This window comes from Oryza glaberrima, chromosome 2 (genome assembly GCF_000147395.1).
Source record: "Oryza glaberrima chromosome 2, OglaRS2, whole genome shotgun sequence".
Taxonomy (NCBI): Eukaryota; Viridiplantae; Streptophyta; class Magnoliopsida; order Poales; family Poaceae; genus Oryza; species Oryza glaberrima.
The window spans coordinates 8,307,707-8,334,368 of NC_068327.1; the positions used below are offsets into that span (position 1 = coordinate 8,307,707).

The 26,662-nt window shown below is 41.8% G+C and overlaps 3 protein-coding genes across 3 annotated transcripts; 2 read left to right on the forward strand and 1 right to left on the reverse strand.

Annotated features, from left to right (window-relative positions):
• Window positions 1–4,809: 4,809 nt before the first annotated feature.
• Window positions 4,810–6,815, forward strand: LOC127764103 (basic leucine zipper 19). The gene is made up of 4 exons (XM_052288932.1): window positions 4,810–5,434; window positions 5,840–5,930; window positions 6,069–6,195; window positions 6,383–6,815. Exons 1-4 carry the CDS (start codon window positions 4,974–4,976, stop codon window positions 6,535–6,537), a joined length of 834 nt encoding a protein of 277 aa, XP_052144892.1. The 5' UTR covers window positions 4,810–4,973; the 3' UTR covers window positions 6,538–6,815.
• Window positions 6,816–7,155: 340 nt separating this feature from the next.
• Window positions 7,156–12,178, reverse strand: LOC127764102 (T-complex protein 1 subunit gamma-like). Its single transcript, XM_052288931.1, has 14 exons — window positions 12,070–12,178; window positions 11,712–11,773; window positions 11,475–11,547; window positions 10,710–10,777; window positions 10,036–10,105; window positions 9,564–9,632; window positions 9,404–9,475; window positions 9,222–9,295; window positions 8,859–9,136; window positions 8,379–8,763; window positions 8,178–8,303; window positions 7,862–7,966; window positions 7,634–7,708; window positions 7,156–7,543 (listed from the first exon to the last, which is right to left on the reverse strand). Exons 1-14 carry the CDS (start codon window positions 12,098–12,100, stop codon window positions 7,352–7,354), a joined length of 1,680 nt encoding a protein of 559 aa, XP_052144891.1. The 5' UTR covers window positions 12,101–12,178; the 3' UTR covers window positions 7,156–7,351.
• Window positions 12,179–22,520: 10,342 nt separating this feature from the next.
• On the forward strand, window positions 22,521–26,382 carry LOC127764220 (sodium/calcium exchanger NCL2). The gene is made up of 7 exons (XM_052289073.1): window positions 22,521–23,004; window positions 23,596–23,784; window positions 24,313–24,494; window positions 24,821–24,966; window positions 25,053–25,317; window positions 25,399–25,701; window positions 25,913–26,382. The coding sequence occupies exons 1-7, from the start codon at window positions 22,611–22,613 to the stop codon at window positions 26,159–26,161; spliced, it is 1,728 nt and encodes a 575-aa protein (XP_052145033.1). The 5' UTR covers window positions 22,521–22,610; the 3' UTR covers window positions 26,162–26,382.
• Window positions 26,383–26,662: the final 280 nt, after the last annotated feature.

Here is a 26,662-nt window from a genome sequence, read left to right on the forward strand (position 1 = left end):
ATTTTAGAACGAAGGGAGTACAAAGTTAGTAAGAATGTAAAGAATTTACTATCTCTGTCTTAAAATATACTAACTATTCCTACCTTTCTGTTTTAAAATTTACACTAAAAAGTTAACCATATACATTGGTACAGAGGTAGTAGATAATAATAATCCCATTTTCTTACTAGTCATTTTTGGATTCCATTACTCATTTTTGGATTCCATTGCTAGTTTGTGACTTAGTGTTAGAATCGGGATTGTCTGTGAAATAGCTAGTTAATTAGCTGAAGATTTCGGAGTAGCTGCAAGTAAAAGTGAATGTCAGAAACTTCCCAAACAGAGTACGTACGTCATATATACTTAATCTCTCTCTCTAACTGGTGTGTCAATATATATTATTGCAGCTGGGGGGAATAATTGATGATTAGAGGGGAGAATTAGCTAGAGGGTGGACTTTGATGGAGAGTCAGAATAATTTAACCAGCAAGCATGTTTTCTTGCTAACCACTTCACAGGCAGCATCATCCACACTGCACGTTGAGCATATATGCAACGCTGGCTAGCTAGCTTATTTGCTCTCTCAAAGCCTCTCACCGAGTCACGTTCATGTGCCGTCGGCTATGCTAGCTTTATATCATTATATGTTTTTCCATCCTGATATATAATATAATATAAAGTACATAAATTAATTAACTGCAGCCAGACAGCGCATGACAGTAGGGAGCAAAATAAAGCTATAGGATTTGCATGCATGCCCACCGTTTCAACCCTCTCGATATATATGATCTTGGCTTCGCCGGGTAGCATCTCTAATAATATAATATTATTATAATTATATCTTGCTCTGTGTTAATTAAGTTACTTATAATATACTTCCTCCGTTTCATAATGTAACTTATTCTAACATTGCCCACATTCATATAAATGTTAATGAATATATACATATGCATATGTCTAGATTCATTAACATCTATTTAAATATAGACAATGCTATAATGACTTACATTATGAAACGGAGGGATTAAATGATTTGCCAACAATTGTTTTTGGCATCGCTAAAAAGATTATCTTGCTTTTGCCGTGCGAATTGTCTTTAATTTCCACTGTACAATAGAACATTCATTTTCACCTTGGTGGCAAAAAAAAAAACGAAATCTCCAAAATATATAGGACAAAGAACAAATAGAACATTCCATGTTCCAATCAAATTTACATTTTTAATTCTCTACGCCTATACAGTTAGGACGACAACTAACTGTATACAATCATGAGTTGATATACATAGAGGTACAACGCTCTTAAGTAATTACTTATATATTGATCTGTCTACTAATTAACTAATTATTAAGAATACTCCTAGTAAATTTGACCATGAGATGGAGATATATAATCCATCTATTTCGCCCCAAAAATGGGCTAGCAATGAGAACCAAATATATGATGATTTTACGCCTTTTTAAGGATATATAGAAATGACAATTGAAGAAGGGTACTTTTATTTTTCCAAGATGGATCACTAAAATTATTTGTTACAACAAGTCTTACATAGTAATTAATATAACTGAATGAGTATACAAACAATTAGCCAATTCCCAAAATTGCAAAGCATGAGTCATTAAATCCGACAATTTCTTATATAGGTGTTTTTAGAAAATAAAATCATTTATAGTTTTTGATGAAAATTTGTACATGTACACATAGGTTCCCCTCCTTAATATATTATAGGAGGAGGCAGGCATTTGTCGAGTGGGAAAGAGAGCGGGAGAGAGAGAGAAAGAGGTGTGGATAAGGATAAGTCGATGGGGTGCATGGGAAGAGGGTTGGATAAGGTCGAGCAGTCTAATCACAGTTTTTAAATTACTTGGTACCTATAATTCCCACTCGACAAACGCATGCCTCCTCCTCCTCCTCTTCGTCCGCCTCCCCTCCCCTCCCCTCCCCTCCGGACACGGTTGGTGTGTGGTTTTCTCCTTGGGTTGGTGGGAAGCATGGCGATGTTGCGGCACCGGATCTGACGGCGACGGCTTCTCCCACGGGCAGATCTGATGGCAGCGGCTTCTCTCGTGGGTGGATCTGGCGGTGGCAGCGTTTCTCCTCCTCTCTCCAACCCCGCCACCACAGCCCCTCCTTGTCCCCTCTCCACCACTGTGGCGTCCATCCTGGCCCCTCGACGGTGGCGACTCTTGTGAATTTGACTGGGGGAATCGATGGTGGCCTAGATGTGATGGGGAGTGGCTCGCCAATGCATCGAGCAAGCTTTTTTTTTTTTTTTTGCATTCGTGCAACATTAAAGGTATTGGTTCCTAAATCAATACCTTTGATTCCTCCTGTGAGGTGTCGGTTGGAAAATCCGGCACCATGTGGGGTTTCCACGGTACCTATTACAATTTGTATAGTAGTGATTTCAGGCGTCTAAATATTTGCAAATTTTTAGTGACCTAAAATAATACAACTACATCGAATCTTACGGCACCAAATGTACACCATACTCCCTCCGTCCCGTAAAAAAACAACCTAGTACCGGATGCGATAAATCGTAGTACTACGAATCTGGATGGACATATGTCGAAATTTGTAGTACTAGAATATGTCATGTTCGGTTCTAGATTCGTTTTTTATGGGACGGAGGGAGTAAGTTATAAACTCTAATATGTATGAGATAGTATAGAACTAAGAAAAATGTCTGAATTAATTATTCCCTTAACTTTTGCAGTAGTTCATTTACCACTTCAACTCTTATGCCAAACATTTTGTCCTAGGTTTCTCAAACTGAATGAATTACTCCTACTTAATCCGGATCGGTTTTTCGTACCTAGCTTCTTAAAATATCAGCCTTTTCAAATCTCAGCTCCCTAGCTAAACAAGAACTAAATATATATGGTGGGGGGGGAGGGCAATAGTACTATGTTGTCGAAAATTCACTCAAGTTAAATTCAAGTCAATGCAATTTTGCAAACAAGCTAGGGGACCACACCTTATTATTATTATTATTATTATTATTATTATTTTGGAGAACTACCACACCTTAATTTGAAGCCCTAATTGAAGCCAACGCGAGAAAAGGCGCCTCATGGATTCGGAATGACATGTATTTTCAGTAACACCAGCAAAGCTAGGATATCATTATCTACGATCTCCAGTTCGTAGTTTTCATCCTTGCAAGAATCTGGATCTGGAAAGCAAACAGATGCTCGATTTGACGTCCATTGCAATGGCATGGTTAGTGTGCCAAAAATAAGTAAACGGACACACATTTTAAGTATTAAACATAGACTACTAACAAAACAAATTATAAATTCCGTGTGTAAACTGCGAGACGAATTTATTAAGCCTAATTAATTCGTCATTAGTAAATGTTTACTGTAGCATCACATTGTCACATCATGACGTAATTAGGATCAAAAGATTCATCCCACAATTTACATGCAAACTGTACAATTAGTTTTTTTCTTCCATATTTAATACTTCATATATATGTCTAAATATTTAATGTTAAAAGTTTGATGAAAAAATTTTGAATCTAACCAAGGCCGAAGTATCCATTGCATATAGTGACATGTCTCTCACTGTCTCACACACACATACTGACACACTGACAGTGGGGCCCACTGAATGCAGCACGTGGTTTCCGAGGCCGGCCCTGATGATGAACCAACTGCCAGCTGAAGCCTCAGCTCCAGAAGAGGAGCAGTACGTGCAGGGATAACGTACTCTCTCTCACTCACCGGCCTCTGCAGCCACTCCATGATTAACCGCAACAACTACCCCCTCTCTTCCAAAATACGTAAACTCCATCTATATCAAAATAAACTAAATTTAGCATAGGATATAAAATATTATAATACTTTGTTTTTTTAAAATTTATAGTACGTATATATTACATAAAATTTATGGTGCGATGTATATATTACATAAAATTTATGGTGCTATGTATATATTACATATTATGTTTGTTTACTTTAAAATAAATGAAGTAGTAATTAGATATATGTCTATTTATAATAGTATGATGTGTCTTATCCGATTTTAATTTACTATATTTTGAGACTTATAGTAGTACTCGCTTGGTCCGAAAAAGGATAACTTCTGATGATGAATTGTTTGTCTAATTTATCTCTAAATTTTATTTTTTTAAAGAGGATGTAATGGAGATCGAGAATTGCATATACTGCTCATCTGCTGCTTCATCTGTATGCATGCACTGCACAATAGTACTAGTACTACTAGTAGTAGTAGCACTGTCTCTCACTTAGCTGTTGCTAGCTGTCCCCTTTCCCCCCATCATGTGACTTCCATCCTTGTTCCTAGCTGCATGCAATACCTTTTCCCATTAAAAAAAAATAGTACTAACAAACTCTTCTTCTCTAACTAACTGTATGACTAATTACAGGTTAAACCATCTCATCTCTTATATCACCCAAAGCCCTTCCACATGCCATCAATTATCACACATTGCAACTTACACCTTAACAGCTTGCAACAGGTAATAATACTGTGTGTAGTTAGTTTGCTTAGCAAAGTTGTAGCAAAGTTGGTGATGACTTAAAAAAAAAAGAATCAGCTAGACATGGATTAAGCTTTTTGTGTATGAGTGTATAGTCATGCATGCATGGTAGTATACTATGGTAGTAGTCCTAATTACTAACTACCAAATCTCTTGGATCTTGATACACTTGTTGCATGCATGGCTCTAATCACATGCATGATGCTAATTAATGCTAGCTAGCTTTATATGATAGCTTGCACTCACACACACACACACACACAAATGCATTGCATATATATGCCCCCACAATTGCATACTTGCATGTGCCATCTATCTTTCCACAATATATACTCACCTTCACCACCTATACTCACCTTACACATTCTCTCTTTGCTATCTCTACTTGCACATGTCATACATCTAGACAAGGACACTAGCTTAGCTATAGCTAGCTACTAGCCTACTACTAGTAGTAGCCTAGCTAGGAGGAGGAGGAGGAGCTAGGATGGCGCAGTTGCCGCCGAGGGCGCCGAGCGCGGCGGCGGCGGCGGCGGCGGCGGCGGGGCAGGAGTGGTCGGCGATGGCGGCGGCGGGGGAGTTTCTTGGGTTCGCGGCGGCGAGGAGGGGGGCGCACAGGAGGTCGGCGAGCGACTCGGCGGCGTTCCTGATGGAGGCGGCGGTGCCGATGGACGACGTCATCGTCGGCGTCGGCGGCGGCGGAGAGTTCGACCGGCTCGACGACGAGCAGCTCATGTCCATGTTCTCCGACGTCGAGGCGCCGGCGGTGTCCGACGGCGGCGGCGGCGGCGGCGGCGAGAGGGGGCCGGCCGGGGAGGCGCACCTCATGGACATGGGTGACGGGGACGACGGGATGGGGGCGACCTCGCCGGCCGGCGCTGGCGCAATGGCGGCGGTCGCCGCCGCCGCCGCCGCGGACGGCATTGCCGACCCCAAGAGAGTCAAGAGGTTAGTGGCAATTAATTTTGCAGTAAAAATATTCTGTTTTTCTATTTACCATAAAAAAGAGTAATATTTATCCATAAACAATGTTAAGAGTAACAGTCATGTCAAAACAAAATTTCGCACAATTCCAAGCTTTGCACGATGTAATTTTCGGAGACAAATGCACAACATTTGAGTGAATTTTTCAGGTCTAAAATTCAAGAGAATTGTGCATAACAAAAAGACTTGAATATACATGTTCTTCCATGTCAACAATCTGCTTTACTGAAACATGTACTTGCCCGTAATTAACTGTATACTAAATGCCATGTGCATGAACCATTTGAAATTCACCAAAGACCGTGAATTCGAGTGACAAATCGTGTTGAATTTAGCTGTAATTCTGGCATGCTTTGCTTCTGTTTTCAGGATTTTGGCAAACAGGCAGTCGGCGCAGCGGTCAAGGGTGAGAAAGTTGCAATACATCTCTGAGCTTGAGCGCAGCGTCACCACTCTCCAGGTGATCCATCAATTCAACTCTCTCTCAAAAAAAAAAAACAAAAAGAAAGGGAAAGAAAACGACTGCAACTGAGCAAAATTCTCTCAAAAATGCATTTGTGATCTGAAATTCTGAATGTTTGGCTGATTGTTACTGCAGATGGAGGTGTCAGCACTGTCACCTCGTGTGGCCTTCCTTGATCATCAGCGGTCGCTGCTCACCGTCGGCAACAGCCATCTCAAGCAAAGAATCGCCGCCCTCGCACAAGACAAGATATTCAAAGATGGTACCAAATCTCCCTATCCATCTTTTGCATAGAATTTTTACAATTGCAGTAACCGCAATCGTAAATGTTCTGAGCTACTCTTTTCAAACAAACTTGCGAAACTTGTTTATGATTGCTTTCTAACTAGCCATGAGGATCCTGTAAACATTTCAGTAAACTCATTCCCAAAAATTCATGTGCAATGCAGCTCACCAGGAGGCTCTGAAGAAGGAGATTGAGCGGCTACGCCAAGTGTACCACCAGCAGCAGATCAAGGCCACCGGAGGCGCCGACATCGCCACGGCGGCCTCAATGCAGGCCAAGCATGAGCTGCTGGCGTGCGAGGGAGCGGCGATGCGATAGCGGAAGGCCACCGGTGACCGGTGACCGTCGGCCGGTGGGGATTAATTTTTTTTTTTGTTTGGCAATTTGCCATGTGTAAGATGACACAGCTTGGTCAGTAGTTTTGTGCAGCTTGTTAAAAAGTTGGTTGATTTTGTTGTTTCTTTATAATGTTATGTTTCGTTTTGCTCATCCTAGCAAAAAAATTGTGCTGGGATGGGAGAATTGATGTGGATGTATTGTTTGGACCCCAATTACATTTGTCCAGAAAAGGTGGTTGCTTTCAGCAGCTTTGTGTATTCTTGCAAAATGCAGCTAATCTAGTTTATGCTAAGTTCAGATAAATGAAATGGAAGGAAACTGGTGACAACTCTGAGATAGCAATGAACTTATCTGATGTTTTGTACAAGTTTACAGTGTATAACAAATATCAGATAAATGAAATAGAAGGACAAATGGTTGCTGGCACAAGAGCAGAAACACCCAAACACAAATTCAGCTTTCTTTATCTCAAATTTAGCTGATTCAACTGGATCCTTCCCCCCTCCCCCTCGCATACAAACTATATAATCATAGCACAGAGAATTAAGAGCCGTAAAAATTTCAATTGAAACACAAACCGTGTTAGAACACAGAAAATAATAATTAGAAGCAAACTCATTGAGTACTCAACTATGTGACCAACATAAACATGGATGGCTAACAGCCATACAAACTGACAGATACAAAAGTTGTGTTGGGAAATGATTCTAAAGGCTACCACAAAAATTTAAAGAATTTCAACAGACTGATTTATATGTTAGGTTAAGTGTGCTTGATGCATTCATGTGACATTCTACTCTGGGATCATCTGTTCATTGTCTGCATCACCCTCTTGTTCTATTTGAGGTTGCTTTGGAGCTGAACTGGCTCCAGGAGCTTGCTTCTTCTTGATGCCACTGACAATATCATCGATCCTCAGGAGCATGCAGGCAGCCTCAATAGCTGTCTTGAATGTCTGCGCCTTGACACTGTACGAGTCCCAGATCTGAAAAGGATAGATAATGAGGTTTCAAGATGAATGCAAACACGCAAAAGCACAAGCACGAGGGGGGGGGGGGGGGGGGGGGGGAGAGACCTTCCGCTCTTTCATATCCACAATATCACCACTGCTTCCATCAATGCCAACCCAAGCATTTTCACCATTTGCATGCTGCAATTATTTGGCATGTTAGTGAAAACAAATCCAAGATAAAGCACAGGAAACTGTAAAACAATATAATATTCAACTAACAAATATCATGATATACATGTTAGGCACAAAACTGAAGACAACTTGTTGAATTAATGAAGAATCAGATTTTACCTTTCCCTGAAGTTGTGTCATTGTCCTAATAACGTTCAGGCCACAATTCTGTAAAAGAGTTCTTGGAATTGCCTCAAATGCTAATGCGGCAGCTTCATAGGGCCACTGGTACACAGACAGCAAAGTTGACTTACATCAGTTGAGTTAATGATCACATAGATAATTACACCAAGCTAAGTTATACATGATCTATATCATACACATCATCGACAGCTCTATTTGAGAAAGAATACTACTAAAAGTATTCATGCACATACAGGAAGAGGTTCGCTATCTGCAGGTTTCAAGCATTGGCTATCTGAAATCTGAATCATACCTTCTCTACACCTTCAACTGAAGAACTCTTTTGTTTCAATGTTGCAGATACAGTTAATTCAGTAGCACCACCTCCAGGTAGCAGTTTAGGGTTTTTCCAAATGTTCCTTGCCACAGACATAGCATCCTACAAACCAGAAAGTTAGAAGATATATTTCCACTATAGAATATAACAGCATAACAAGGGAAAACATAAGCGCACCTGCAAGTTCCTCTCAACCTCATTCAAGACATCCTTGCTTGCTCCCCTCAACAAAACAGTACATGCTTTGGGATCTTTGCAGTCAACAATGAAGGCAAAGAACTCATCACCAAACTTCTTGACCTCAAAGAGGCCAGCTCCTGTTCCTACATCAGATTCTTGAAGTTCCTCTGGCCTATTCACTATAACTGCTCCACAAGCCTTTGCGATCCTGTTGTTGTCCGTCTTCCTGAGCCTTCGAATTGCACTTACACCAGCCTTTCCTAAATAATGGACTGCGAGGTCACTCAACCCTTTCTCTGTTATAACCAAATCAGGCTTGAATTTCAGAATCTGTGCACACAGGTTCTCTATATATTCCTCTTCCATCTGTAGCATCACCTGCCTGCAATAAGCCATTAAACCACAGTAAAATATATGCACAGAAGAATTTGAATTGCCTGTCTATTTTGACTTAAAATATGCATTCAGATCCCTTACCAATCTTCTTCTTTCATCAACTCAGCATTGGTCTGGTTTTCTCCTTTCTTGTATTCAAGAGGGCAATCCAGGAGAATGATGCGTGGGTTAACTATTTTTCTTCTCATTTTCCCAGGAGCAACAACATCTTTATTGATCATAACTCCTTTAAGAACCTTGGAATCTTCCAGCTGGCCTCCAGGAACCTTCTCTACTTTGATGTACTTCTTGATATCAACTTCACGAATGCCTTGACCCAGGTCAACACCAGCTGTTGTGGTAGCATCGATAGCAAGATCCTGAAGCAAGAAATTTTATTAGCAGCTCTAAAAAAGAGATACTGGAAGAAAATGGAGTTGATTTCATTTAAAGAAAGGTACTTACCGCAATAAGGTCACCAAACTGACCAGTAAATTTTGTACCGATGGAACTCTTCACCAGACCAAGCATTGCAACACCTAAATTATGAATTATGAAAAGCATCACTAATATGAATCTCCAAGAGAACTTCAAGAACAGATGATGATTCAAATAAATATTTGATATGCTGAACTTAGTCTACTTACGGTCATCCACGTCAACAGGAATAGCAATCTTATCAAGAACAGATAGAGCATCGTCAAGAGCTTTGGTGTATGCTGCAAAAAATAAAAGAAAAAAAAGAATTCTATGACATATAGAAGGTGTTGATTTCAGAGGCATGTTTCTAATTCTTCAGAAAATTACCTCTACAAATAACGGTGGGATGGTAGTTCTTGTCGATGAATGCTTGCGCAACATGGAGCATTTCACCAGCTAAAGAATACATACGTGTATTAGAAGGGCATAAATCAAATGAAATTTGCTCATGCAGACAACTGCTTAAGTACAGCAACAAAACAGATCAAGCATACATATATTCTTCGGCCCTTCTAAACAGGGAAGGTCAACTTGAAATGAGTCTTTATTCAGATCATACTAATTTGATATGATTTGTGAACTTCTCTAATATTATCTTTGCAGCATATATGTTTTAATATTGATAAAATGGTCAGCTAATCCAGGATGACGCTTGTGCAGTTTATGTGGGTCAATCTGTCAGATAACCCTAAATGATTCATTTCATGAAATTCAAATGTAAATACAAGATGTTATGCTATTCTGTCATATTAACCAACTGGTCTCTTAAAATAAGCATAAGGGACCAAAAACGGCATACCAAGAACAATAACAGATGTCGTGCCATCTCCTACTTCTTCATCCTGTGTGCGGCTTAGCTCAATCATAGACTGCATGGACAACTCATAAAGTATTAGGAATACAGGACTGAGCATCGAGAATAGTGCTAAGAAAAGAGCTCAAGGTTTATGAGCTACGTGCAGTTTCATTGTTTGGCATGGCATATCGTTCACTAAAAAAATAAAAATCTTTGTGGTGGCATATGGACCAAAGATTTAACATGCAAGTAGCATACCACAATGTTTAATGTGATGCCCCCTTCTAAGTTTTAAATCTGACATCTAGCTATATGGTCGTTGATCTGGCTCCTAGTGACTCTATATGTCAGCCTTGTCTATGATATTTTGTGTGATTCAGCAGAATTAACCACAGATGACCTTTTTACAATGTCACAACATAAAGTGATCGTTTTGAAATTTATTTTTCATGTGGCTGCATGCTCTGGGTGAACCAAATGAGCAGCACAAACTATAGCCATAAGACGACTTCAAGGTACACATAAGGGCGTGTGCACAAAACAAGCTAAGCTTAAGATGAATTTAAATAACAAATGAACAAAATTCAGCTGTTTTATCTTCCCTAGATCTAATCAACCAGGCCTTAATCATGCACGACCACCAAAACTATGATAACTTAATATTGGAGTGGACCAACCTTTGCAGCTGGGTGTGCAAGGTCTAGCTCCCGCAATATACAATTGCCATCATTAGTTACAACAATACCTGCAGAACCAAGGAAATAATTCAAATATGGTGAAAAATGTCCTGACAGTTCTACAAATGTAGCATCTATATTCGGAGTGTTTTACTGACATATGAATGCAAAAATCTATCCACCATCAACTCTAAATAAAATGCTTAATGCACCATTCAAACTATTCCTTGAAACAACTGTATAACCATAGAAGTTACATTTAAAGAACACAATCCTTAATGCATTGTCCAAATAATTCGATAGAATTATTGTATTAATTATGATTATAGGACAAGTTGGATGCAGATAAAATAAAGAAGGTAGATAAGAAACCCAAATAAGTTGGAAAAGAATGCAAAAGTTGGTCCAAAGATAAATATTCAGCTTCTTTTCATTATGACCCAGAAAAGGTAATGAAACATAATCTTCCCAACATCACTAGGTAATTTCCATGAAACCAATGAAGCTAGAGTTGTACAATGCACCTGAAAGGTTCTGAAACAAAAAGAGAAAGGACACATATTCTATCATACCATGAACAGGGCAGTTGTAAATTGCAACTCATACGATGCTATCATGTTACAACATGAAGGTTAGCAATATCACCTATATCAAAATATTGCTACGAAGCCACTCATTCAGTCCAAGCTAACATAGCATAGACAATCGTACAAACTGCAAAACAATAATGATTTGAACAAAAACTTCATAGATTGAGTCGCGCACCTCCTGCAGCATCAAGAAGCATCTTCAACATTGACCGAGGGCCCAATGTTGTGCGTATGATATCTGCCACAGCCTGCAAAAACAGATCGAATGGTATCATCAAGTAATTAAAAAAAAAATGGGCTCAAACATGGGAAGCCGGTTACATCATCATTCTTATTACTCAACAACCTGTCAATGACATCAAACACAACATGGAGTTAACTACATGAAGCCTAAAGAGGTGACCAGTTGTACCTTGGCTGCCTGGATGTTGGCATGATGCACCTTGGTGCCAGACTCCCGCTTCAAAGAATCCTCTGCATTGCCAAACAAAAAAAAAATGGGGGAAATAACTCAGATTAGTGACAAAGCACAGCACACCCCAGCCGAGCGAAGGATCAGATCAAGAACCCAAATTGAGCTACTAAAGCATCATCGGTGGATCACGAGACGGAGAATGGATGCCGGATGGACAAGCCAGCCCGACCTCGCCAGCAGCCGCAGCGGGGTGAAAGAAGACAAATGAATTTCTCAAAAAAAAGAAAGGAGAAAAATCCCGCGGTGGCAAGAACCCTAGCATATGGGAGGTGAGAGAGATGGAGAGGTAACTCACTGAGCACGAGCACCGGCGCGTGCAATGCCATGGATAGCGAGAGGCGCGAGGAGGAGGATGCGGCGGCGGCGGCGGCGGGGGTTGGTTCGCGCAAACGGAAAGGAGGGGGCGGAGGGGGGGGGGGGGGGGGGGGGGGGTTGGGAGAAGAGAGTATGTGGAGGCCCACTAGGCCCAGTTTATGACCATGTTGGGCCCAATGAAACATATGGGCCTTCCTGATTACACTTGGGCTTCCTGACCACACTCCTATTGTAACTTTGGGTTTCTACACCAAGTGAAGATTGACAACCATCATCTAACTAAAATCTATTAGTTAGAGCAGGTTTAATATTTGAGTAAATTTCACGAAACTACAAATACTATATCAAATTATCACAAAACTACATATTTAACTCGGTGTATCACAAAACTATACATTTAACATCAAATTTATCACAAAACTATACATTTAAAATGAAGTGTCACAAAACCATATGTTTAGTAAGTTTAATAGTATAGCCAACTATTAGCTCCACCATAACAATGGTGCTAGGGATTTAAACTCCAAAGTTGTAGTTTTGTGATAACTTCAATATTAAATAAACATTTTGTGATAGTTAACCTTAAATCTGCAGTTTTGTGATAAATTTGGTACTAAATCTGTAGCTTTGTGATAATTTGGTCAAAATACACGTAGTTTTGTGAAATTTACTCGTAATAGTATAGCCAACTACTAGCTCCAAATCATTTATAGTCAATTTAATAGTCCATTCATATAATAGTTACATATGCATATATACTACATTGTTAATACATGGTCCCACCTCTCATACACACATAACATTTTGGAGTCCGTACTGCAGTTGGCTACAAATCTGTTGACTGTTTTCCGTCTCTCCCTTCTCTTATCTCATCCACACGTGCTTATAGCTAACTTGTAGCATGCTATTGTACTCGCTCTTATACACGTTGCGTACACATCCATAATTAGAGCATTTTCACCATCCTCTTATTTAATACCGTAGTCCTAAAATATAAGGGATTTAACTTATGTAATTGTATGAGTAAAATCCCTTATATTTTAGAACGAAGAGAATAGATCCTATTATATTTTGAGGTTTTGGTGTTGGATGTACTACGCGCTCCTCAAGTCAGGCGCCAAGCTGCTGGTCACCATCAATGGTGCCTGAAAGTCTTTGGTTGTGGGTTCTTGATGTCCAAAAGAAATTTCAGTCAACACAGGGGTAGTCCTTGCCATGCAATAATCTTAGGGCAAATCAAACGGCCAGTGTGCTTCTCATCATATACCATTGAACGGTGAAAATAAATGCAAGATTTAGCAATCACATTATGTCAACATAGGGGTAGTCCTTGCCATGCACAAATCTTAGGGCGAATCAGCCAGTGCGATTCTCAAACAACATCCAACGGCAAAAAGGAATTGTTGTCAACAGAGCGGTAGCAATTCCCTTCATTTCACTATCACAAGAGGGCCTTGGCCCCCCAATCAAATCCCGTGCATATCAAATCTCGTGCATGCAAGTCCTTAGGATAGCTTTCACAGGGTAAAATAAAGGGAAACATTATTCCCTAGAGTTTTTCGATGTCACGAGGGCTCCAATGTTACGAGGAATTCACCACAGAAGGTCATATTTCTTCTAGTGTTCGTCCATTCCATATAAGTATTTAGTCCAAGATAGTTGTGCTTGTGCCTCATGTATATGTCAGGTGAGCCCTTGGTCCAGATTAACTGTAGTTTTTCATCCATTCCATATAAGTATTTAGCCCAAGGTAAGGTAGTTGTGCTTGTACCTCATGTATATGTCAGGTGGACCCTCGGTCCACATTAACTGCAAACTCATTCTAATGATTCTCCCATCTGTAGCAACCATCTCCATTACATATTGCTAAGTCCGCTTTATTTTCCATTGCATTAAACATCCACTCTATCCTCTAGTTGAACTGGAAATAAATGGTGAAAAAGTAAGAAATTACTCCCTCCGTTTTTTAATATATGACGCCATTGACTTTTTAAGATACTTTTAGCTATTCGTCGTATTAAAAAATTTATGTACTTATCATTTTACTTTATTATGACTTGATTATCATCAAATGTTATTTAAGCATGACTTAATTTTTTTATATGTGCACAAAAAAATGAATAAGATAAATAGCCAAACGTTTATCAAAAAGTCAATGTCTTCATATATTAAAAAACAGAGGTAGTATATAAGATAACTCCAATTTCACAAAACATGTCGCTGTCAACAGCGTTGGTTTGTTAGTTTGTTAGGTTTGCATAGGTGGTGAGCTGATAAGCATTGGCGGCACTAGACATTTTGGCGCACGTTGTGCACCCTATCGAAGTGCTATCGAAGATCAACAATGTGCATAGTAATTAAACCTAAATGTATCAATTCATTTAGATTGAAATTGTGTATACTACAAAATTCTCCGGTGGTGAATAAAATTAGACTTATCACATTACTGTAACAGCAAGCTGTTCATAGATACAATGTCGGTGTCTTAGAATCAAACCATGGACATGACCTCGTTGTTATTACGAATAACACTGATTCTCAATGTCACTTAGTACAACCGCTTCATTATAATAGTAAGCAATAACATGATACAAACTTTGGTGCAAAATATATAACATGAATTGATTCTCAGCAATGCTTTGCTAATTACACTAATTTTGATGCTGACGTCAATCCAATGAATCTTGAGCAACATGCTGAATTGAAGTCAAATGCATAGAAATATGCCTCATTGGTCCCATTGATGAGATACTTCCCTTATTGGTCCCATTGATGAAAGTGGATCTTATTTTTGACCTTATACCACAGAAGATCTAGTTTGTAACTTGACGTAGGTTCAGTTCGAATCTAGAATCTTTAAAACAAATGCATCATTGTTGACCTGGCAACTACCTTTATAACATTCACAGATGATTATTCGCATTATGGCTACATTTATCCAATTAAATACCCCTTATGGCCAAATACCTTAGACCTTTTGCAAGGTTTCTACAGGAAAATGGCATAGTAGCCCAGTACTCAACATCGGGCGAGCCTCAGCAGAAGGAGTAGCAGAAAGACGCAACCGCACTCTAGTGGACATGGTGTGTAGTATCCTAAGCCACTCCACTTTAACGATAAGTCTATGGATGGAGGCATTAAAAACTTCTGCCCATATTCTTAAACAAGTACCAAGTAAGGCGGTGCCCAAAACACCGTATGAGCTATGGACAGGAAGGAAACCCACGCTAAAACACCGTGTGGGGCTGTCCAGCTGAGGCAAAGTTATTTAACCCAACTATTGGGAAGCTAGATCTCAAGACAGTCAGTTGCCATTTCATTGGCTACCCTGAGAAATCAAAAGGTTTACGTTTCTACTGTCCTGACAGACACACTAAGTTTGTAGAAACGAGACACGCAGTGTTTCTAGAGCATGACATAGTTAGGGGGAGCATGGTACCTCGAGAAATTAGTCTTGAAGAGAAGCGGGTATGTGTACCTACTCCGATGATTCAAGAACCTTTTTTTCTCGATACCTGCTGCTGCTGCACGGATAGTACAGAACGCTGCGGTGACAACACCTGATGTTAGTTCTCCTGTGATAACAACAAATGAGCACAAGGAACCTGAGATTCAGGATCCTCCAGAACAAGTTGTCACACAAGAGAAAGAGCAACATCAGCCCCAAATAGAAGAAGTACCACAACTCAGAAGATCTCAAAGAGAGAGAAGGACAGCTATTCCTAGTGACTACCAAGTTTATTCTAGTGAAGAAGTTCAAACAGAGGGTGATCCCACCTCGTTTGAAGAAGCCATGAGAAGTGCTCATTCATCAAAATGGCTTGAAGCCATGGAAGATGAAATGAGATCAATGAGTACCAACAAAGTTTGGGACTTAGTAGAAATTCCTAAAGGAGCCAAAACAGTAGGCTGCAAATGGGTCTACAAAACAAAATGTGACTCCAAAGGGAATGTAGAAAGATATAAAGCACGACTTGTGGCAAAAGGGTTTACTCAAAGAGAAGGAATTGATTATAATGAGACCTTTTCTCCGGTGTCATGTAAAGATTTCTTCAGGATCGTAATGGCACTTGTTGCACATTATGATCTAGAGCTACATCAAATGGATGGTAATGGCACTTGTTGCACATTATGATCTAGAGCTACATCAAATGGATGTAAAGACAGCATTCCTTAACGGGGATCTATATGAAAACGTTTACATGGCACAACCCAAGGGTTTTGTTGTGGAAAGGAAAGAACAAATAGATGCCATCTGAAGAAATCCATTTATGGATTATAACAGGCCTCTAGACAATGGTACTTAAAATTTGATGAAGTAATAAGACGGTTTGGGTTTAATGAGAATGAAGAGGACAATTGCATTTACGCAAAGTTCAGAAATGAGAGATTTATTTTCCTAATCCTATATGTATATGACATCCTACTAGCTAGTAGTGATGTTGATTTATTATTGGAGACGAAAAAGTTTTTGTCCTCGAATTTCGATATGAAAGATCTTGGTGAAGCCTCATTTGTTCCGGGAATAGAGATTCACCGAGATAGAAGAAAAGGGGTTTTAGGATTATCGCAAAAGGCATATCTGGAAAAAGTTCTAAAGAAATACAATATGCATGCGAGTAAGCCTACACCTGCTCCCATAGTCAAGGGCGATAGGTTTGGGAAAATTCAATCTCCCAAGAACCAGTATGAGATCGATTAAATGAAAGCGGTTCCATATGCTTCGGTTGTCGAAAGCTTACAGTATGCTCAAGTATGTACGCGCCCTGACTTAGCTTTTGTTACCGGGATACTTGGCAGATATCAAGGAAATCCAGGAATAGATCACTGGAGAATGGTAAAGAAAGCTTTGCGTTATGTGCAAGGCACAAAAGGCCTCATGCTAACGTACAGAAGAACCGATTCCCTAGAGATAGAATGGTATTCAGATGCAGATTTTGCGGGAGATGTGGATGATAGAAAGTCCACATCATGCTACATATTCACTCTCGCAAAAGGGGCTATTTCGTGGAAAAGCTTCAAGCAAACCGTCATAGCATCATTGACGATGTATGCCGAGTTTGTAGCTAGTTATGAGGCCACGGGGCAGGCAAAATGGTTAAAGAAGTTTGTACCCGGGTTGAAAGTGGTCGACAGCATTGAAAGACCACTCAAGATGTATTGTGACAATGAGCCAGCAGTGTTTTATGCTCACAACAATAAGTCAAGTGGTGCTGCCAAACACATTGACATTAAGTTTTATGTTGTGAAAGAGAAAATCCAGGATCAGACAATTAGTCTCGAGCATATAAGTACAAAGGAGATGTTAGCGGATCCACTTACAAAAGACTTACCGCCCAGTGTGTTCAGAGAACACTTTGCCGGCATGGGTTTACAGGAAAGCCTATGATCCTTGGATTACAAAAGGGCCTAGTGTTTATTTCTAGATGGGGAGGTACATTGTAGTCGTTGCGTCTGATGGTTCAGTGATGACTGTCGTGATGAAGCATGCTCTATGCATCAATGTATTTAGAAGTAAATGATAAGTAAGAGAAGTAAAAAAGGTGGAGATTGAAGGGGAGAATGTTAGTTGCGATCTCCGGGGCCCTGATCGGGGGCGCCAGCCGTTTGATGGCTGTGGGCCCTCTCACACAGCGCCATATAAAACAGGGGGAGCCGCTGGCGCACGCGAACCAATGTTCGTCGCCGTGCACACGCGCTCCCCACAAAACCCTAGAAAACCCACCGATCCGGGATAGGCGCTGAGTGAGGGGAAGTCCGCCGCCGGCTGTCGCCACTACCGTCGTCCACTCCATCGCCGCCGCGGGTCATCCACACCATCGCCATCGCCATCGTCCAGAAGTCCACTGCCAAGCCGCCGCCACACCGTCGTGATGGCCACTTCAACTTCTAAGGGCGAAGGTATGTCTCCCCCTCGCTTCCATTCACTCTCTAAGATCGCCATTACCAATGCTATGAGTAGTACTACCTCTAGATCCGCACATATGCAAACCCTAAGTTCTAACAAGATGAAAGTTTAGAAATGGTGGGAGCTAGTTGGGCCAAAATTTCAAAATAAGAAAATAGGTAATTTTGGTAGGGTAAATATGGTAAGAACCTGTTCAGTTTGTTACCTTACTAAAATTTGGTGACAGCAAAATTTTGTAGGGTTGAAAGCGGAAATGAAGTGAACAACCCCTACGGCTCCTACAGTCGCAGTCATGCTTGCATCAGTCAGGGAACACCACTACCGGGCAAGCAAGAGTTAGCTAGCTTTGGACTTCTTTTATTGTGGTTTGGGCCTTTGGCAAGTAAAATAAACTACAATAAGCAAGAGAAATTATGTTTTCTTTTTTGATTGGATTCAAGGCTAACAGAGGAGGGACAGAGAAAAACAACAGCTATCTGCCAGTCAAGAAACACATGCATCTCCAACTGCTTTTACTTTCACTTCTCTCGGCTGCTTGACCATACATAAAGAATCTACAATCTTTCACATAACGATAAGATCAATTAGTTTGCAGCCAAGCATTTTTTTCCTTCCAATTTGTCCCAATGATAACCGCACCAAGTTGGTAACCAAGAGAAAAAAGGTTATGGTACGTTAATAAGAAATTCCAGGTCATATTCCAGAAATAAACCAAATAAAAGTATCACAGTTGCAAATATGCCTTACGGGTTGTAATCTGCATTCTAAGTGTGCAGGGAAATATGTTTCAGGCCAAGACTACAGTCGAGACTAATTGCCACTTTGTCATAACAATGATCATGAGACATCAAAGAAAAGTAGAGAGCAGAAGTCAGACCATCGACTAAATGGTTCTACGGAGCAGGTTAGATGCAGCAAGGCAAAAATGTGACAAAGTTCTAAGGTCCACAAAATGCTTGCCAAATCAGTTCTTGTGAGTAATGACATACAATTTTCTTCTTGGCTGTTGTAGACATGCTTGTCAGGTCATTACGTCGGTACAGCGTCATCTGGAGAAAGAACCAAATTTCTCTTAGCCATCATAATCAGTTCATGTGAATTGAAACATATTAGTGTAAATCTGGGAATATATTATGATATATGAAGGCTGCACGGTTGTCCAAATATATGTTGCAGGAGTTGCAATGCCAACTTCAATTTTTTCTCATTGCAGAAGAAGATGATCAGATAGCATTAAAACAGCAACTAACACATCCTCCCATGTTTGCCAGTTTCAATTGTGCAAACAAAAAAAAGGGTTAATTGGATCTATGCCACTGTAAATGTGACAAATCGAAAAAATACCACTACTATTCACGTCATTATATAGATGCCATTGAAAATTTTTTAAATTGAAACCATGCCACTCCGTCACCCTTCCCGTCCTCCCCCATCACTCTTTCCGTCCTCTCGTCCTCTCTTCACGCCGCATATCGCCGCTACCGGGAGGGGAGCATGAGCAGCGAGAAGGGGCTCCACGAGTTCGGCCCCAGCGGCGCACGCGCGGGGAGGCTCGCCTTGGAGTACTCGACGAACACCCAGAAGTCGACGGATCATGTGGTGAAGAGGAAGGCGAGGACATGGGAGGCGGAGAGCGCGCAAAGGACGACGAGGGCGTCGGTGAAGTCGAGCGTCAGGACCACGACCACCAGCCAGAGTGCGTAGAGCACGGAGTAGGTCCACGCCCAGTGCCGCCATCGAAGTAGGTCCACGCCCTCCACCAACTTACCGCCCACCTCAAATCGCGCCCTGCCGGTGCTGTAGATTGGGGCGGGAGAGCGGCGAGGTCATCGGGGGGAGGGGGCGAGCTCAGATCGGGATTCTCTCCCCGTCCTCCTCCTCCGCCGCCGCCCCGGCGATGGTCCCTCCCGGTCCCTCGTTCGCTGTCGCCAACCCCTTCCACTTGCTACCGTCGTCCACCACCGGCACGAACGTCATGGGCCAGTCCATGGCCAGTCACCTCCTCACTGCCGGGGCGCCACCCTCGCGAAAAGCCCGTGTGCGGCCGCTGTTGCAGCCGATGTCATCTTCCTCATGGTCGGCTTCCCCTCTGACGTCCGCTCCACCTCCCTCACCCCTCCATGGGCGCCCTCGTCGGCCTCGCCCCAGGCGGCGCGCTCGTCGACATGACCACCTCCGACCCCACCCTCGCCACGGAGATTGCCGAGGTCACGGCCGACAAAGGCCGGTCTCCGGCGGTGACCGTGGGGCCCGTAAGGCGACGCTCTCCATCTTCGCTGGCGGCGACACAGCCGTGGTCACCCGCCTCACGCCTCTGTTCAAGCTAATGGGGAACGCACTGTACATGGGCTGAGGAGGAGGACGGGAGTAGGATGCAAGAGGACAGAAAGATTGATGGGAAGGATGGGAAGGGTGACGGAGTGGCATGGTTTTAATTTTAAAAATTTTCAGTGGCATCTATCTAATAACGTGAATAGTAGTGGCATATTTTTGATTTGCCATATTTGCAGTGGCATGGATCCGATTTAAAAAAAAGTAGGATAGATAATTATAGTCCCTGTCATTTGACAGAAGAAATTATAAAAGCCACAAACTTCAATTATGTTAAGAATGAACATTAGAAAGCTAGATGACATGAAACCTGTTGAATCAAATAGTGGTTATTGGGCTACAAAGTTAGTTCGTTGGTCCAGCTGCCATGTATTGTTCTCTACCTTTTGCCATGACCAATTTGAGCAGCTACGGCACAAAGAGCAAGAGCTGCAAAATTTCCCCATTACAGAGCACGAACCACTTTTCTATCTTAATCTCACCTGCCAGAACAACAACCAATCTTCAATGTTCAATCTCTATTTACTGAACACGAAGGAATGCATAGCGGTGATGGCTGCATGAGTGCATGGTAATGGATTCGCTGTTGTGCAACATATGGACAGATCCAATGTCGTCGACAGAAAAATGCAACAACGGGGTAAAGCTTCTTGAACCAGAGCTCTCCATCGCAGCCACAAACCGCAAGAGGCACGGGAAAAGGGAGAGGGTAGAAGATTGCAATTGCTCTATTCATCCCCCTTCGTCTCTTTCTTTCATCCTCTCATCTTGGCCAAAAAAGCTCCCGGTGGGGGATTGCAATTCTCTTTATCTTGAATTGCAACAGAGGAAGAGCACATGAGGATGACAGCGACTGTGCCATTGCCGCGGAGCGACGGAAGGAGGCGAAGAGGGATCATGGGTGCACGGTGCGGTGTGAGGAATCTCGTGAATCACAACCGCCGCCGCCGTGGGAGAGAGGAAAGCGATAGGGAAAGCAGCTTGGGCTAGAGCTTCTTGGACAAGAGGCAGCGGGGATGCGGGCCGACGAGCGATCCTAGCCGTTTGCTCAAGCAAAGTACTATTCATATTTTATTATCTTATAATAATAAAATATATTAATTATAAAATTTTTTTAAATAAGACGGATGATCTAAATTGGACGTAGAAACTGATAGTTACATTTATAATGGGAGGGAGGGAATACATAAAAGAAGAAGAGAAAAAAAAACAAAACTCGTGGCTGGGAAGTGGCTAGAGTACCTGCCACCCACACATGCCCGGTCCGTCCATGTGCCACATAGCCAATAGATAAGACTCGTCAATTGCACACGTGCCGCCTCTCGCACTTGCCCATTTGGAGCGTCCCTGGGTCGACGCGAGAGGCCGGCCGGCCTGCCTCTGCCTGCCGGCACACGACGCATCGATCCGCAGTTTGCGACGCGTCGCGTGTCGCGATGCGCGTTGGCCCAACAATGTCGCGTTCAGCACCAAATCCAATCTAAACATATACTCCCTGCGAGACGCGCTGCCACGTCCTAAAGGCTAAAATAAATACTACTGCGTGTCCGTATTTTAATATGGCAAAAATTAGTTATATAGCATCGAAAATTCACGTCTTCGCTTCTATAGCACCGAAATATAGCGTTTTATTTTAATAGCACCTAAAATTCACCACGTTCCTATTTTTACCACTTCCATTAATTCTCGATCGTTTTCAGTAAACCTTGATCGCTATTGATCAAGCTACGCATATAATATGATGTTTCTACCCGTGATTGTCATGCATTCTACTTGTACTTGTGAGGGTAGAAATGTTTCTATACCTCCGTCCTATTTTAAGTGCAGGCATAAGTTTCTATATCCAGCGTTTGACTGTGCCGTTTTATTTAAAAAAATTATACTTTTTTTTAAAAAAATTAAGTTTCTATATCCAGCGTTTGACTGTGCCGTTTTATTTAAAAAAATTATACTTTTTTTTTAAAAAAATTAAGTCACACATAAAATATTATTTATATTTTATCATCTAATAACGATAAAAATGATAATAATAAAAAATATAAATAAGATAAGCGGTTAAAATTGGGTACTAAAATTAACAACTGCGCTTATTATAGGGGGAGTACATGGGTTCAGATTCCTAGTCCCATGTATTCCATCTCATAATATGTTGCTATATATATCACGGAATCACTCCTCATCAATCCGGTGGCCGTGCCCTCCTCTCGTATTTATCCCCCACCACCGCGCCGCTATCCCCGCCGCCGCCTCACCTCACCGCCGCTCCCTCCCGACTCCCGACGATGGCGCCGCCTCCGCCGCCGACGCGATGCCTCCCCGTCCTCCTCCTCCTCCTCCTCGTCGTAGCGCCACTCCTCGCGCATGGCCGCCGCCCCTTCATTTCCGACGGCGGCAACGCAAACGCTAACGCGAACGCGAGCGTGCTGCGGCTGCCGTCGGCGGCGGCGGCGGCGGGGGAGGACATGGGCTGCGAGATGTCGTACGGGTTCCTGCCGTGCACGACGACGGCGTGGGGGAACCTGTTCCTGGTGCTCGCCTACGGCTTCCTCATGTTCAAGTCCGCCACCTACCTCTCCTCCGGGAGCGAGATGCTGCTCCAGATCCTCGGCCCCGGCATCGTCGGCGGCCTCTTCCTCCCCATCCTCGGCGCCCTCCCCGACGCCCTCCTCATCCTCGGTACTCCCTCCCCTCCCCTCCCCTTCCCTTCCTCACTTTGCACAACTCGATCGCTCGCGTGGTGGGATCCGCGCTGCTGCTGCTGCTGCTACTACTACTACTCTTGGCCGTGACCACGAGAGAGATCTTAATTCTTTCTTTCTATGATTAAAAAGGTCCACCTTGGACTGTTTCATGCTAGCAACGATCACCTTTATCGCTTGATTTGATATGCAAGGTGACGTGATCGTTGAGATTCACTTCACCACAAGATGCTTAATTAGCTTCAGCTGATGACAAGATGCTTAGCTTTGCTCTGGTTTTATTGGATGAATGGTACCAAAACAATAATCGAATGAGTACATCATTATGGATTTTATGGGCCCTTGAGATGAGGTCCCATAAAACGCCAAGATAGTTAGCAAGGAGCTACTCAACTAACAGCTGGTTAGTCCTTTTTTCTTGTGTCCAGCTGAGTTAAGCTTGCACAAATACCTATAAATAGACCATGATGTCATACGTTGTTGCACCATTCTACATGATGGATTTGAGTTGCATGTGCAAGTGTGCATGCAAATTGCTTAACTTGGTCCCCCATTTGTTGCATTTCAGTTTCTGGGCTCTCTGGCACTAAAGAGGTTGCTCAGAGTCAGGTCTTGATTGGAATGGGCCTGCTCGCGGGGTCAACGGTTATGCTCTTGACCCTACTCTGGGGATCTTGTGTTGTTGTTGGCAAGTGTGATCTGTCAGAGAATTCAACCGCAATCGATTCACGGGATACCAAAGGCTTCAGTCTATTAGGTATGCCACATACTCACTTTGTGTTTCATTCTCTTTTGTTAATCTTGTTCCATTATGGATCTAGATTTGCGGAACATCCTTTTACCTGAACAAGAAATCTATTTTTAATTTGCAACAAGGCCATGCTGGGCTCATGGCAGGTGGTTGTGACTTTTAAGTTCAGTTGAAAATTTGGTGTACGAGCTTGCCTGCTGACATATTGATACGGTTATTAGGGCTTAGCTTTCAAGAATGTGATGCCCCACATGCCTAACAATGTAGTTATCTTGATAGGAGCTGCTGGCCTTCAGTTTGGCTTTAAGTTTTTTGATAAGATGACATACATCATGATAAAATATATGTTTTCCTTTACCTTCTGTACTTGGATTTGACACATGAAGTTTCTACGTGGTATCAGCATTATGTTGGGAGGATTTCGTGTTGTTCTTTTCTCAACTTAATCAAATTTGCATAGTGTGAATTGGTAGGCATATCCTGCATTATATCATTATAATATTAGTTAAAAGAATAACATCTATGTTAATTCAGGCTCTGGTGTTTCAACTGATAAGCAAACCAGCTATGCAGCAAGAATCATGGCGATATCTGTTCTCCCCTTTATTATTGTTCAAATACCGAAGATTTTTAAGCTCCATTCTGGTCATCAGATAACAGTCCTTATTGGACTTATAGCGGCAGCTCTACTCTTGCTTTCTTATTGTCTATATCAGGTATTGTAATGACCTTGGTGTATATACTTTATGCCTTGCCATCCTTTTGTTTTGGTTTGTGTCACCTATGTAATTTTGTCTTAAAAGATTAGTAGAAATATTCTTGCATCAACACACTTGATGACTCGTAAAACATAGTTTTGAATCAGAATAAATGGTGCCCTTCTCCAACAAAATTTGTCAGGAAATGAAACCGGGTCACAAATATCTGTAGTTTCATTATAGGTTCTGGTTTTTTTCTGGGGACAACTATACATTGCTATAGTTGACTACATTCATATTTTAATCTACATTGCCCATTAAAGACTTGCATTTTTCACAAACAGGTCTTTCAGCCATGGATCCAGAGGAGAAGATTAGAGTATACAAGACTGAAGCATGTAATGTCTGGACTTCTGAGACATGCTCAAAAGCATTCAATTGGTCGCCTTCTTGACGATGAGGGAAGACCTAATGTTTCGGTGATAGAGAAGTATGTTTCTGTCCTCACCCGCATGGTTTTTTTAGCTATATTTCATAAAGAGGTGCTCTGTTAAATGAAAACCGAAAAATTGGCAGGTTATTTCACAGGATTGATCAGGACAATGACGGAAAGCTAGAACGCGGCGAATTACAAGCTTTCATCGTTGGTATTAACTTTGAAGATATTGACTGGAACAGTAACCTTGCTGCAGATCAAGTCATGGCTGACTTTGATACATCACGGAACCATTTTATTGAAAAGGGTGAATTTGTTAATGGAATGTTGAGATGGCTGGATGAAGCTAAGCGTACTGTTACATCTGGTGCCTACTCAAAAAAGTTCTTGAATGATTTTCATGCGGTATGTTTTTTCTATCAGCTTTTTTGTTTTAGAGTTGATTTATCATGGAAAGATAAATTTCAGCATCTCACAATGTTTCAGAGAACAAGGGATGAACAAACCGGTCTGCTCGACAAGGATGAAGAGGAAGGTGAAGCTGATGGAAATCCAACCTGGACTTGCATTAAGGCCATCTTACTTTTGCTTCTGGGAACTGCAATGGCAGCAGCATCTGCAGATCCTCTTGTTGATGCTGTGCACAATTTCTCAAATGCTACACATATTCCCTCCTTTTTCATCTCCTTCATTGTAATGCCCTTGGCTACTAATTCCAGCGAGGCTGTCTCAGCAATTATATTTGCTAGCCGGAAGAAGAAACGGACTTTGTCACTAACCTTCTCTGAGGTATGTCTATTGAGTATCTTGTATAACTGAACCCCTAAATAAACACCATCATTATCTGTTGCTTCTGTTATCTAAAAAGTTGAATTCGTTATTACTCTAGCTTCATTACCCTTTTCCTTTTTAAGTTGTCTGCATTTAGTTTATGCAGCAGTATTAGCAGCCATCAGAAGCACCAAACAAATTTCATCCGATGCCATCATTTTAACTGCAGGTCTATGGTGGAGTGACCATGAACAACACACTCTGCCTCGCCGTGTTCTTGGCCCTTGTTTACGTGAGGGGCTTAACCTGGGATTTCTCATCGGAGGTACTCATCATCCTCCTCGTGTGCATCATAATGGGCCTCTTCACCAGCTTCCGGACTGATTTCCCACTCTGGACATGCTTCGTCGCCTTCCTTCTCTACCCGTTGTCGCTGATCATGGTCTACATCCTTGACTACAAGTTTGGATGGTCGTAGGCCTGCAACGTTGATACATCTGATATACACATATAGATGACAAGCAGTATAATTGATCAGTAACCACTCATCTACCTTTTGTAAGTCTTATCGTTTACCATGTTACCTGGAAAGGATGCGGATTGCAAGATATAGATAGATATGCAGAATGAACTTTGTTATTAGAGTTGAAAGCATTATCTAATTCGAAACATGCGCATCATACATGTTTCCTTCTTTTCTTTTTAATCTAAGAGGATATGACCAACGTGTTGCAATATTGCACTGAAGCTCTGATGATCTGAAGGCCTCAAAGCTAGAATTGTTCACTTTTTGGGCGATCCACAGTTGTAGTTCCTTTGTTGGTCTAGAGGTGGTCGGTCATGTTTAGCAGCGGTCGGGCTGGTGCTAGTTTTCTCATGAGTTTGCGCTGCTTGGCGTTGTTGGTGTGTGGGTGTTGGTATACTTTTTTTCTTATCCTGATTACAGCCTTTGAGGGTTGTAATCTTGTAATTTTTTTTC